This window comes from Fukomys damarensis, unplaced genomic scaffold (assembly GCF_012274545.1).
Source record: "Fukomys damarensis isolate Sample0158 unplaced genomic scaffold, DMR_v1.0_HiC HiC_scaffold_2, whole genome shotgun sequence".
Lineage (NCBI taxonomy): Eukaryota > Metazoa > Chordata > Mammalia > Rodentia > Bathyergidae > Fukomys > Fukomys damarensis.
The window spans coordinates 59,131,818-59,146,491 of NW_022900914.1; the positions used below are offsets into that span (position 1 = coordinate 59,131,818).

At 41.9% G+C, this 14,674-nt stretch overlaps 1 protein-coding gene across 1 annotated transcript; it reads left to right on the plus strand.

Annotated features, from left to right (window-relative positions):
- The first annotated feature begins 339 nt into the window (after positions 1–339).
- Positions 340–859, plus strand: LOC117285849 (coiled-coil domain-containing protein 152-like). Its single transcript, XM_033762740.1, is given in 2 exon segments — positions 340–540; positions 542–859. Coding segments are annotated over 2 exon segments (519 nt in total).
- The last annotated feature ends 13,815 nt before the right edge of the window (positions 860–14,674 follow it).

The following is a 14,674-nucleotide window of genomic DNA, read 5'->3' on the forward strand; positions in this document are numbered from 1 at the left end:
TATTTGCCCTTTAGAACCCAAGAACAAAGTTTCTGAGAAAACTATTTTTTGGTGCAGGGGTGGGGGGTGGGGGGATACCAGGTATCGAACTCAGGTCCTTGTGCTTGTGAGGCAGGAGGCTCTAAAATCCCCAGCCCTCTAAGTCAACTTTAAAACTTGGCCACAGGTGCTGAGGATGGAGTATCTAGGCCAGCCATAACTAAAACCTCCATGAGGCTATATCCATCCTTAGGTAAGTTGTTCAGGTCCCTCAAAGACAATATCCCTTGCAGGAAGTAAATGTCAAATATGGGACTATTGGAGAGACATTGAGGAACCAGGACCAAGAACAATTTGAGCATGGATCAAAGCAGTGAAGAATATACAAAAGAGATCAACAGTGTGAATATTGACAGACTTATAAAGGATTTCTCACAAATAGAAAAGGAACATAAGAATAATATTGCTGAACTTGTACATGACATGAAAATCAAAAAGGAAGAACATAAGATACAAATAAGCAAATTTTATCAAGATATGCAGAAAAAACTGGATTAAATGATGAAAGCACAAAGATCTAATAAAGAAAAGGGAGCCGGAAATTTCAGAGTTAAACACAAAGTTAATAACTCAAGAAAAAGAAAAGCAAAATGAAATAATCAAACTACAGATGGAATTTGATGCCAAACTAGCAAGAGTTCGGACTAAATCAAAATCACATCCAGATGCTACTATTTCCCCACAGAGCATCTACAGAAGGAAGCTTCAACATCTTCACGAAGAAAAAAGCAAAGAGACTGCAGTTCTTCGTAGTACCATTCATGATTTGGAGCACCTTTCTATTGGCAAAGATTCTCATCTTAAGGGTAGACGATTTTGAGCATAACAGTAAATTCATTAATTACTATTTACTTTTTTAAAAGCAACTGAGCACCAGGGATTTAGCTCAATGGTTCTGCCGCCTGCTTTGCAAGCAGGTCCTGAGTTTGATCCCTGGTGCCAAAAACAAAGGAATTGAAAAATTTGCTTCCATTTTCAACATAAGCATACTGCCTAAATAGCCTAAATGACAAATAAATGAGACAGCTTTAAATATATATATACATATATATATATATATATATATATAGGACTATCTGTGTTTGTGTGTCTTTTTCTCAGTGGATCTAAGGCAAATTAAATGAGAGCTAAAAAAGTTTCTGGATGACCCTGATATGTGCATTGAGGTCTTTAGAGAATTTACACAGACCTATGGACTATATTAGAAAGATATAATGTTGCTTTTAAATCAAATATTGTTTTCTTAATGAGAGACAAGTAGTACTACATTTAGAGACACATATTATCTTAATTTTGGAAGCTCAAAAGACAGGCAGCCAGGGGAATAACTGGTTTCTACTGAAACACAAACAGTTCCTATACAAGGCTCCTACTGGCCTGCCAATCAGATGGGAGATTAAAATAAAAGACATTTTCAGGCATGTATTCTTAAAGGTCTAAGAAATATGAACACTAAGCCCTTCAGTTATTTTAGTATATGTGCTGCCGAAGCGAGCACCCTTCAGTTATTTTAAATTGTCAGCTATTTATCAGAAAAAAGATGAGGACTTTCCTAGATCCTGATTTGATAAAAGAAAGTTCTATAGTTTTTCCAAAATCACAGTCTTGCAATATGTAGCTATGTTACTATGTGCCCCCTTAGAAGAGCTTTCTAGCCAAGACAGCTGTGTTCTGCTGAACTTTCTGACAGAGGTTATAATGTTTCTAGATTAAGTCACAACTTTGCAGCCTTGAGGCAAAATACTTAGGCCTTATTATATCTAAGAGAACCCAAAGACTGGGGGAAGAAAGAATTAAACCAATTCTTTCCTTTCCACAGGCCAAGACTCTAAAACAGCAAAAGGAGAGCTCTAGATATTACAGGATTTTGTTGCCCTTAGATACAGGGCAACAGCAGGGTACAGTGAGATTATGTGATCCACCTGTCAGCCTATAGAAAACCCCAAAAGACAACCATATTTTAACCTGAGAACCTGGTTGCTACACTGCATTCCAGAAGCTCAAACACTTCTAAGTGCCTGCCTACTGGACACCATCTCAGTTTGTATATTAATAAAAGGTAAGACATGGCTTTGGGAATGTTTCTACAAGATCAGAGAGCTGCTCAACAGCCTGTAGGGTATTTAAGTCATAAATTAGATATTATAGCTTCAGAGTAATTCATTAAAAGGGTAAGTCCTAAACAATGTAGTTAAAACACTTTCATCCTCTTTCAAGAGACAAAGCAGCCATTCAGGTTCTTTGATTATTGGTTTAATTTTCTTCTTGGCAATGCAACTGGAGTTAAATCATAGCCTCTGTCTCTAGAAATATGTTTTGCTAAAGATTGCAGATCCATTTTGGAAAATTTTCTGATCTTGATTATACTTCTATACCTGAGATGGTTAAGATTTAATTCTTGTGCCATACTTAAAGGCACTCTTGTCCCTTTAACGCAGTTCTCAATAGCATATAATTCAAGGCACTTCCCTCCTCTGTAGCTGCTGGATTTCAAAACAAAGCTTCCAGAATGGCGATTTTCCCTTTCCTAGAAAGTAAAGCTTCCAGAGTAAAGCTGACCTTCACTTTTTTTCTGGCCCACATAGAAAAATGGGTCTAGGCTTAATCCTGAAACTCTTGAAGACTAAATGTAAATTTTAGTCCAAATGTATCTGTCTTTCAGCCCTCAGGTGAAATTAGCAAATGAAAAGAACAGCTAGCCCAACTCTGGCCACTTCCTTGTACCTCTACTCTGTCACCACTTGCGTTGGATGAGATAGTCTAGGGGTCACCTCAGAATGGTCAAAGAACAAGAGTGACAGAGGGACAGATGGAGATGCCTTCTTTACCTTTGTTTTCAAAATGCAGACATCTGCAGCACAGCTGGTTGCAGCCTTGGCAGGTCGTCTTCCCTCACTGCATGAATTCATACTTACGAATGAGACTCCAAAGAGTGTCACCTAGTCTCTTCTACATGTAAACCTGGCCTGAGTGGACCCCCCACCCTGGAGATAGTTAAAATTACTTGTAACAGTCTGTCCCTTTAGAGGGAATAATTATATGTGGCTGTCAAACAACTGGCTATAAAAGGAACCATGAGAAACTTGTGTAGTTTGGTATTCCAGTCAGATAAACTGTCACCTTAGGGCCCATCTTAAAGCTGCTTTTATTTTCACAGGCATAGATTTTTATTCCTTTTGATTCTTATTACAAGAGATCTATAAAGTTCTGACTAGTCTTTTTTATAATTATAAAATGAAAAATGATAAAAGTTATTACAATTCAAGTTGGTCAAATACATCTGAGTGCACTCTGGTTTATAAGCAAGTTGTCTTATGTGTGTGCGTGTCTGTCTTGTCTGTTCACTTTGTTACGACATGGGCCTGGAATTTGGCTCAGTGGTTCCGCTGCCTGCCTCATAAGTGCAAGGACCTGAGTTCAATCCCTGGTACCCAAAACAAAAACAAAACTTGTTACAACATGTACAGCTGTTTCGAGGGTTTTTTGTTTTTGTTTTTGTTTTTGTGGCCGGGATTGAACTCAGGTCTTTGCAGTTGCGAGGAAGGCACTGGAACCACTGAGCTAAATCCCCAGCTCTGACATTTTGGGTTTTTTAAAGATGTTTCCCTGTAACTCAGGATGGCTTATAGATAAATGTCACTAAAGGCACACTTCCCTCAGGTTGCCAGATGGTCCGAATAATGTCAACTTGTTTTACACATACAGTACGTATTGTTGTCTATATATAATAACTCAGGAATCTTTCATTGGTCAAACATAATGTGTTAATTGTTATGATCTGGCTCTCTAGATCATCTAAAATTTGTTAAGATAATTAAAAAAAAAACTCTTGGGCTTAGGAAAACTACTGGACAGGACTCCCCTTGGTAAATAAAGGAGTGGCTGCCTGGAAAAATTTATTCCAGCCTTTCTTCACAAAAGGGACCCCAATAATTTCCATAGCCTTGTGGGAAATGCATTACTAAACATATTATTGTGATATGTATACATTGGTCATGGTCAAACGGCTAAGATTTCTATGGGAAAACAATAAGGCTTTATTTAAAATGGTCTTGGTACAAAACAAAATTAAAGGACAAATGGTTTCATGTAACTGATACTCATTGTATTTTATGGTGCATATATTCATGCCTTCTGGGTGTACAAGTCTGCTAGGATATTGTTTATGGCAATGATCTTTTTGACTCAGGTATCTGCCTTTCTTGCACTCCAGCTACTTGTTATAAGAGATACATGTCAAGCCAGCATGAGATAACCAATCAAATAATAGTTTTCTTAAAAAATCATGTGATGTATATTATATGTGTCACCATGCTTAGGGATACTCAGTCACCAGTCAAAACAATGTCACACACTAAAATTAGAGGTTAAACATTATGAACTCCTAAGGTACATTTATAGGTCAATATGCATGTTCTCTTTAGATGGCATCCTACTAAAGGATAACAAATAAGAATTAAATAAGAATTTTGTCATTTAATGTCTTGTGATCAGATGGAGGTGTTTGACTAAAAGATTATTCCATACTAAGGTGGACATTGTTACAAAGACAGTGTCATCATGATTGTCATGCTAAAATACTGTGTGTGGGTCTTGATCTTAAGTTTCTACTGGTAGAGAACTTGTCATGGTGGGGTGCCAGCCACTAAGGCAGAAGGAAGAAGATCCCACTTACAGCTGCTCCCATCAGATCCAGGTTTAACTCCAATTTTTGCCCCTTTGTCAGCTTGAAGCAGCTCCAGAAGAAGAGAGCTTTGCCCAACAACCATAAAACAAAAGCCTGGAATGTGAGATTTCCCTTGCCTTAAGATAGCCGATACATGGGCTGGGGATTTAGCTCAGCAGTTTGGGGACCTGCCTTGCAAGCGCAAAGACCCGAGTTCAATCCCAGGTACCAAAAAAAAAAAAGAAAAGAAAAAGAAAAGAGAGCCAACACATAAAACAACAGCCTTCTTCCCATTATGCCCTGCTTCTCATTTAGAATACGGCTTCTTCCACCAAAAAGACATCCTTCCCAAAATGCCCCTCTTCCCACCAAAAAGTAACCTGATACTTGCTACCTCTCTAGCAACTAGCAATATCACAAGCTCCTCCAATCCTTTACTACTACCTCACTCAACTCCACCCCAGCTCATTCTAGCCCCATCCCGCTCCTATAAAAGGCACATTGCTCTCTCTCCTTTGTTTGGAGACAGCCTGGCATATCCTCCCAAAGCAAAGGCTTGTTATGGTCCTGGTCTGGTCCTGCTTTTGGGCTCTTTTTACCTAACATCTATAATATATAACTGTTGTCTGTTAATATTCTGCAGGGATTAAACTAAGAACAACTATGGTTGATAAAATATAACAGCCCCCTAATTATGCTTTATATTTCAAAGTGCCTAATGTCCAAACAAAATTATAATAGTTAAGCTTACTGCTCCTACTGCACTACTAATGTCACTGATCTTCTCTCCTGGGTGTTCAACAACTGAAATGGAGACCAAAACTAGAAAGGTAACTGGGCTATGAGGACAGCCAATATTTTGGCCCTGGCCTCTCAAGGTCTACAAGATCCAGGACACAAAGGAACCTTTCCTACAGGATCCTACATCTTTGGTAAGTCACTCAACCTCCTGAGCAGGGAGATTGCTGGGCATCAGAGGACAAATATACTGTGTACCAAAAGAGTGTCACCCCAAGGGAAAAATCTCTCATGCTTTCACTGAAAGCAACGTGGTCAAGCAAGGCCGTGACCGACCCTGATGGCTGACACTGACAGAGGAGCTGAGAGGCTCAATGCATGGTTCCAGAATAAAGCCTGAAGAGACTTAACTGACTCTGATAGATAGCAAGAGGTTCCTGTTCATTGGCACAGGTCTCACTTTAGCTTGATCTTAAACACCCAATAGAAAAGAATAACCAAAAGAGGTATAAAATAATGCCATAGTAATAAAGCTAGATATAAAAAGGGGCTCCAGTCACTGATCTCTTCTGGCAGTTTTCAGCTCTACCAGTAGCTGACCATGGGTATGGATCATTAGGAAAAAACTGTGGTAAAATCTGTAAGAGCTCAGCTAGAGTTTTATATTTCTTCGCGAATTTTGCTCTTCAAATTGTCTATCTTACAGCTAAAACTAGAGAGACTTCTAAGACCAGTAGTTTCAATCACTATTTCAATTTCTAAGTATGACTTTCTCCCCAACCTGCCCTTTCATTCTGTGTGCTCATGCTTAGATTATGCATACTCTAATTTCTTAAGTTCTGTTTATTCTTGCCTAGAGGCTATCAAACTCCAAGCAATCATACAAATGGAACCAATGGCAAATATGCTAGACTTCTTTTACTGGGATCCACCAGATCAACCTTGTAAACGGTTCATAACTGCTAAACTATACAATAGGACTTTTGTATTAGATTATGAAGTCCCCTGGACCTTCTCCTTATCCTCTGTGGGCTATATTCATAGCAATCCTGCTGACCTTATAATTTGGCCCATGCATTCTTAACTGTTTTTTTGGCTTCATCTCCTCCAAACTGAAAAGCTATGCAGCTACCAAGATGACAATGCCAGGTGCCTACCAAAGGCCTTCAGACAGCCCTTCTGTAGAATAATTCTAACTGCTGATCACGACTATGACCCTCTTCAGCTGAAAGTAGCCAGAGTTTGCCCCCTCACAGCAATTAGGGGTACTTTTTCAGAGGGGTTACTACTGCAGTTAGGTAAGTTAATTAGATATCTTAAAGACAGTTAGACAGGGCCACCCTCAAGGAGCCAACACAGCAAGGAGCCAACACAGGTCAATCAAAACACATTCACTAAAGGCCAGAATTGTAAAAGGAGAGAAACTACTATGTCCTTGTGCTTCCCCTGGGAATAAATAGCAGGGATTGATATTCTAAACAGGTTTCAATCACCTGGGTTGGGAGCCAAGGTCTTAATCCAGCCTTTTCAGGAAATATCCCCGACCCTCACCCTTAATGAAAATCCTTGTAGAAAGAAGAGGATGAGTCCCCACAGACGAGGCCTGTGCAGAAAATCAAATTCACACGCAAATGGCATGGGCCGAAATCCAAGAACTCAAGACTTTCCACTGAGACACACACGAGTGGGGAAAGAGGATGACATTTACTTGGAAATGAAAAAAAAATTCTTCAAAATTAAAAGGAAAGAAAAACACCAAAAGATAGAATAGCCTTTGAAAAGGCAAAAGTAGCAGAATGGTAACATCTAACACCAAAATTCCAGTGAGGAAACGAGTTGTCTTTGGGGAAATACGTCAGTTTGTTGATTGTGATAGAAAGGGAGGCCCAGACCTTTAAACAAGAGCCAAGGTAGAATCGAAGAGTACATGGTGGGAGAGAGGAGATGGCATTTCTCTCATAGGAGAATTAAGAGAGGAAGGATTCGGAAGGGAAAACAGAGAAAATGGTGAGACAGGGTGAGTTTCGGGCTACCTGGTCTTCAGAAACACAAAAAAGACTTTTAGGATCACAGATGTGTCATGAAAATGTTTGCCCATCGCCTTCATCCTAACCCTCTGTAAGTACCAGCCTCATATAGTTGCTTTGAAGAAGGAAATCAAGGCCAAGTGTTGTTACCATGACTGGATATAAATTAATGCGAAACACAAGGACCAAGCAGATCAGAAATAACCATAAGAACCAAATACTCCTAAAAACTCAGAGAAATCATGGGAACTCATTGAACAAGAGTTGAAATCACTCTTAGCTAGATTTTGATCAAACCCCAGAGAACATTTAAGTTACACACAAAATATCAGAAATGTCTGTCTTGTGGAGATGAAAGGAGAGTTTAAAACTTAAAGGGATAATTTCTGAATAAGAGACACTAAACTACTGCTTGAAATTATCCCACCATAGCAGGATTTGAACTGCTGGTCACAAGCAATTAATGAATATAAAATCAAATTGGCAGCTCACAACCCACACTTTTAGTGAATTAATAAAACTGAATAGCTCAACCTCACTAGCCATTAGGGAAAAGCAAATTAAAACCATGATGAGATATCACTCCACAACTATTGGAACAATTAAAATATGCCAAATACAAATAAGGGTGGGGCCGGGGGTTCCATGGCCTGCTTCATAAGCGCAAGTTCCCAAGTTCAATCCCTGGTACCAAAAATAAGACAAATGAGGGTGGATCTCACTCGTATTGCTTATGGGAATGTAAAATGGTACAGCCCCCTTGCAAAATTGTTTGATGGTCTCTTATAAAGCTCAATATACACCTTACCATTTGACCCAGAAATCATCCCCTGGGCATTAATCCCAAGAAATGAAAACCTGTACACACACACACATCTACAGAGAGGTTCCTCACAACTCTATTTTTAATAGTCTCAATCTGGAAACAACCAAAGTCCCCTTCAACAGGTGATATAACCCTACCATGGAAACCACTCAGCAAAACAAAGGAATGACTGATACATTCAACAACTTGGACAGATCTCAGGGGGCACAATGCTGACAAAAGGAGCCAATTTCAAAAAGAAATGCACTCCTTGTTCCCATGTGTATATAACATCCTTGCAATGACAACCTTTTAGATGTGGAAAGCAGATTAGTGGTTGCTAGGGGTTACTGGTGGGGATGTAGAGAACTAGGAAAGGGTACCAGGAGGGACTCCTTTACAGCTGATGGAATAGTTCTGTAGCTGGATTTGTGATAATGGGTATACAACTCAATATGTGGTAAAGTTAAATAGAACTACACACACACACACACACACACACACACACACACATGCACGCGCGCCAGCGCTTGCGCGCATATATGTAAATACTGGTGAAATATGGGAGGAAAAGTCTATAGATTGCAACAATGCCAATTTCCTAGCTTTGATTAAGCATTACAGTTATGTAAGATGTTACCACTTGAGAGATTTGGGGGCACCACACAGAGGACATCAGTGTACTATCTTTTCAAATTCCTATGAATCTGTTATTATTTCAAAACAAAACACTTTAAAATGGAAAGCAATAGAATAGAACGGAGCTTCAGGGGGATAAGGATAGTCTCTAAGGTCAAAAATGGTCTGAAAATCTCTGCTCTCCAGCAAGCTTGACTGACTGAAACACCAAAGAACCAGGCAGATGTGTGAACAGGAAAGACAGTTCAGTAAGACTTGTCACTCATCTTCCTCGTACGCCAGTCCAGTTTCTTACTGTGGTGGGTTTTGTAACAAATAGTCTTTACTTCCACAAATCAATATTTCTTATTTTTCTTGAATCACAGGATACCCGATCTAACTCCTCTCTCTACTTTCCCTAATTTTTTAAATTGTGATAAAATATAGCCAGGCATGGTGGTGCAGGCCTATAAGCCTAGCACTCTCTGGCACGCTGAGGCAGGAGGATTGAAAGTTTGAGCCCAGCCTGGACAACTTAGCAACTTAGTGAAACTCTGTCTCAGAATAAAAATTAAAAAGACTGAGTATGTAGCTCAGTGAGAAGTCCTGGGTTCAATCACTAGTCCTGCAAAAAGAAAAAAAAAATCATTTTAAGCATTTTTTAAAATGGCATTAAATACATCCACATGGGCAACCGTCACAATTCTCCACCTCTAGAACATTTTCCTCATCCCACACCAAAAAAGAACTTGACTTAAGCCAGGGCTGCAACTCTGTAATAAGTGTATATAAAGGCAAAGCAACAAAACAAAACAAACCTCCCCATTCTCCCTTCTGCACAGCTTCCGGGAACCACTGCTCTACTTTCAGTCTCTATGTTCTTTCTCCCTACTCTTGAGAGTGAATTAGTCTATCTCCTGAACAATAAATCACCCCCATACTCAGCAAATGTAAAGAAACAAAGCTTTATCATCTCACGATTTGGAGGGCAGATGAGCTGAATGGTTTCCAGCTCAGGTTCTCACATGGGCTGCAATGGACCTGTGACCAGGGCTGCAATCACTGGAAGAATCAGCTGGGTTCACAGGACCCACTCCCCAGCTGATTCACAATTGTGGGCAAGCCAGGGCTTCTCAATAGCTGATGGCCATAGACTTCAGTTCTTCCTTGCCTGGGCCTCTCTGCAGACCTACTCAGATAGAAATGGAAAATTGGAGACAGACAGACAGGCAGGCAGGCAGAAAAAGTAACCTCCGGTGGGCCGGGGATTTAGCTCAGTGGCGCAGCCACCTGCCTCGAAAGCTCAGGGTCCTGAGTTCAATCCCAAGTACAAAAAATAAAATAAATACCATCCAGGCATCAAAATGGAAATTAGTCTATTATAACTTAATCTCAGAAGTGGCATAATATTACCTCCACCATATGTCACCCTGCTGTGATACAGTATGGGACTCCCCAAGGAGATAGGACTCTATGGAGGACACTGTGAAGGCTAGCACTCAAAGACAGAGACCTAGGAACAGAAATATTTCTGTTCTGTAAGCAGAGCACCAGCCTAAATATAATTAAGGGACAAGTGCTGCCAGTTTCCATGCCGGGATGACAGAAGGGCCTGGAGGAGAATCCAATAAAGTGAAAAAGGGCAGCTAATAATCAGTGTTGCCATGAGCAAATACAGACCGTGTTACCAGATTTCCAGCATGGAAACCTTTTGGTGTGGAGTATTGGCTGAAGTTTTTTGTTACATTTAATGTGGCCAAACAAACATATTCCAGCTAGCCCCACAGCATGGTCAGTCTGCAAATTCTGCTACAAGATATAGGCCTGAGGTGCAGTGGTAAAGAACTTAGCTTTGGAATCAGCCAGACCTGGATTATTACCCTCTGTTTGACCTTGACCAAGCTTCAGATTCCTTCACCTTGAAGCAGAAACTAAAAACCATTGTACATTATTTTGGTGCCAATTAAGTGAGACAATGTCTAAAAACCCTTAGCGTGAGATCTGCAACACAATAACTGCTCCAGAATGTTAGCTGTTGTTACTGCTATACCAGCAGTGAGGAAAAAACACAGAACAGTAATATGCTCACCATGCTGCCGCTATTAGTTGCTTGGGCTACCAAGCTATGCCAAGATTTTTAGGAGTTAATCCACACACTACAAAGACAACAATCGAGGCTGAGCCTACAAGGACCACCTTACTTCCTTCACAATTTTATTTGGGACAAGCCTTTTTTAACCTCCATGACCTGAAAAAAGAAACAGTATTTTTGTGGTATGGAAAATACAGAAGTCATGGCCTAATTTCCCTGTTTGCCACGCCTCCTTTGTGTGAAAGCCACACAGCTATTTTTCAGGCTGGCAAAACCGACATCCAGAAGGAAACTTTCACACATGGAACAGCAGCAATAGAAGGAGCAGCAAGGTGACCTGAGGAGATGTGTCCCTTCTTCGGGCCCATTCCAGCCCAACATATGAACCACCTCTGCTAAGGTCCAAAGACTCGGCTCCCCACTTCTCACTGAATGCCTGCAGTGGCAGACAACTCACTGTCTCCCCCAGAGTAGCATCCATTTTTCCCCCTGTACCGGGATTCCATTTTTATTAGCAAGTTTACGCTTTTATTCAAAGAATACAGCTTGAGCATTTACTGTATTGGGCACTTCATTAAGTGCTGGGGATATAGTGGTCAACAAGTCAGTTGCTATCTTTCATTTCCTGCTTCAGGATATAGAAACAAAGACATGAAAATACAGTGTGCTTGGCTATATATGGGTTAGAGGTAGACGGCGTCTTTGAAGAAAAATGAAACATAATAAAGAGACAGAGAATGGCAAGGGCGTTACTCTTCAAGGGTGGCCAAGGAGAGTTCTCTGAGGAGAGGAGTGTTGAAGCAGGCTCCTAAGTGAAGGAAGAAAGTGCACAAGGCAAACACCTAGACTAAGAGGAATATCAAGATGCACACGGTGGCCTATACCTGTAACCCCAGAACTCTTGGAGGCTGGGACAGGAGGATTGCAAGTTTGAGCCCAACCTGGGCAACTTAGTGAGATCCTTTCTCAAAACACAATACGATTTTAAAATACAATAAAAGAGCTGGGGATATAGCTCGGTGCAGAGGCCCTGGGTTTTTGGTACTGCAAAAAAGAAGAAAGGGGTGGGGGGGAGGGGGGGAAGAAAGGGAAGGAGGAAGAAGATCAGCGAAGACAAAGACCCCGAAGCAGGAGTATATGTGCATCCTTACAGCCAAGGCAGTCTGGACTGGGCTTTTTCTCCTATCCACAGAGCCATGAACTTCAGGTTCAACCTCTGCCTGTATCAGGTTCATCTCGTTACCTTTCACCCATTTCTTGAGGGAATCCAGCTACCTTTGGAATTTACAGAGCTGTATTCTGCATAATGTAACCCACATTCTACCTACATCCCTCCACCAGTCTCTGATTTAAAAAAAAAAAAAAAACCACGCGTGGTGGCCCACGCCTGTAATCCCAGCACTCAGAAGGCTGAGGCAGGAGGATGCTGTGAGTTCGAGACCAGCCTGGGCTACATAGTGAGTTCCAGGTCAGTCTCAACTACATAGTGAGACCCTGTCTCAAAAAATAAAAAATAAAAGCCAACCTGGACAAGGCTGAAGACAAAGCCTCATGCACGGCCCCTCCCCAGCACCCCACCACATTGCCAGCCCTCGGGGCCTCCTTCCACCTCTCTTACTAGTCCTACATGTTCTAAAGCACCCTTCTGCACAAAGAAGATGGCAATGTAACTGAAGGTGAATGACTCAGCTTTCTCTATACCATCTGCGATCAGCGCATAGCCTGTTCCAAGCAGCTGGCTGAAATTCTGTCACACAAGAGTGACACGCAAGCCAAAAGAAAACCACCTGAGAGTCTCATTATATCTTCTACACCCAGACCACTGCCAGATAATCTACACATTCAGTGAACATTTACTTATTTGCGTAGTACAGGAGGATATTTCGGAAAAAATCTAATGGGTCCTGAGAGACTGGCACCATCAGGTCAATGATTTTCTTACAGTGTTCCATTGTTCTGCTCCTATGTAACAGAACTTCATGAAACCTAGTAACTTAAGACAACTGCGACACTTATCTTACTTAGCAGCTGCAATCTGTACAGGGACAGCTTGTCTCTGCTCTACTCTGTGGAATGCCAGCTTTTCCTAGCGCATGTTTTGTTTCCGCAGACCCTGGGGACATCCTGAGAGTTTTGATGAACTAGGTGGTCTTTCATGGCCTGGCCTCATCAGTTCTACAATATTTTATGCAGTAGAAGGAAATCACTTAAGGCCAATCCATACTTAAATGATGGGAGAACTGTTTAAGAACACCCGTGTTTTAAAGTCACTGCCCATAGGATTGGAGGAGACATTTTTCATAAGCAATGAGTGCTTTATAGAAATGGGAACTGAGCTGCACTGAGCAGAAATAAGAGACATCTACAAGTCCCTTGAAGAACTTCATTTGGGAATCCTGCAAGCTTGCTCTCCTTCCAAATATGTATCTCCATACCTTATCTATAAGATATGGGTTAGTAAAGTTGGAATTAAAGCTCACCTAGTTGGGACGTGACTAATTCCCATACTCGGCCAAAAGTGAAGCCAAGAAAGGTAACAGCTAAAGAACGCCCAGCATTGCATTTGAAAAGGAATCAAGGGCCAGTGGAACCCTCTAAAGGCCTGCTGTCTCTGGATGTCTACATATTTTCAGGTTCCGGGTTCGTAGACCCTTTAACAACAAAGGGCAAACACTAGTTCAGGCCCACCCAAGCCTGTTTTTTCTTCTGGGCACAGCTAGACTGACTACATTTACGAACTTGGCTTTCATTTAAGTACGACCACAAGAGTGAGCTCTGGCCAAAGAAAGGAGTGCAGAAATAAGCCTGGTCCATAAAATCCAAGTGATCCTTTAAGGGCTGACTACCCGGAGTGGACTTCCAGGACCTAGGTGGACAGAGCGGGGAGGGGGTGCCTGACCAGTAGAACGGGACTGCTAACGTGGAAAATCAACTTTCATTACTTTAAGCCTCTTTGAGGACTACTTTTTATGTATATTTGTTTGCGTACCCTAATTGTGAAGCTTAGTTTTCATTCGGGAAATGCTCACTCTTCCGCTGCTACCGTAAGTGGAATATTATTCCTTCACTCAACACTGGAAAAATGAAAGTTTAGAACAGGGGAAAAAAGAAAAAAATGGTTGACCAGCTTCCCCGCTGGGCTGCTATTGGATAATAGAACTTTTTATCTGAAGGAGTTGCACAGCCTGAAAATACAACTTTTCTATAAAAGATCTGAGTAGCTGCATTATACCCTTCCCTTGGCAGGGTAAACCTCGGCCCGACCACCTTCAAGGTGAGCTCAAGGAGGAGGGCCGCGCGCCGGGGGAAGAGTGTTCCTACAGGGCTCGGGGAGGATGCGGGAACGCCGCGAGCCCTCCGGACTCCCCGCCCACCTCCCTCAGACAAAGCTTGTAACTTCCGCGGGAGCGCTCGCCCCAGGATTAGCAGGGAGGGACGGGGACTCCTGAGGGGCGACTCGACGGGGTCGTATCCCGAGAGCTAGGGCTTCTGCAGAGCGCGTGCACGCCCGTACAACCACAACTACACACTGCACACACAGAAACCTCCCAACACATCTCCCCCCCGCGCCTCCCACACCCTTCCTGCGGTTAAGCAGCAGGTTCCGCGGGGACAGAAAACGCAACTCGAAAAGCACACCCTGGGCTGAGCCCCAGGCGGCCCACGGCTGCGAGGCACGCGGGAGGCGG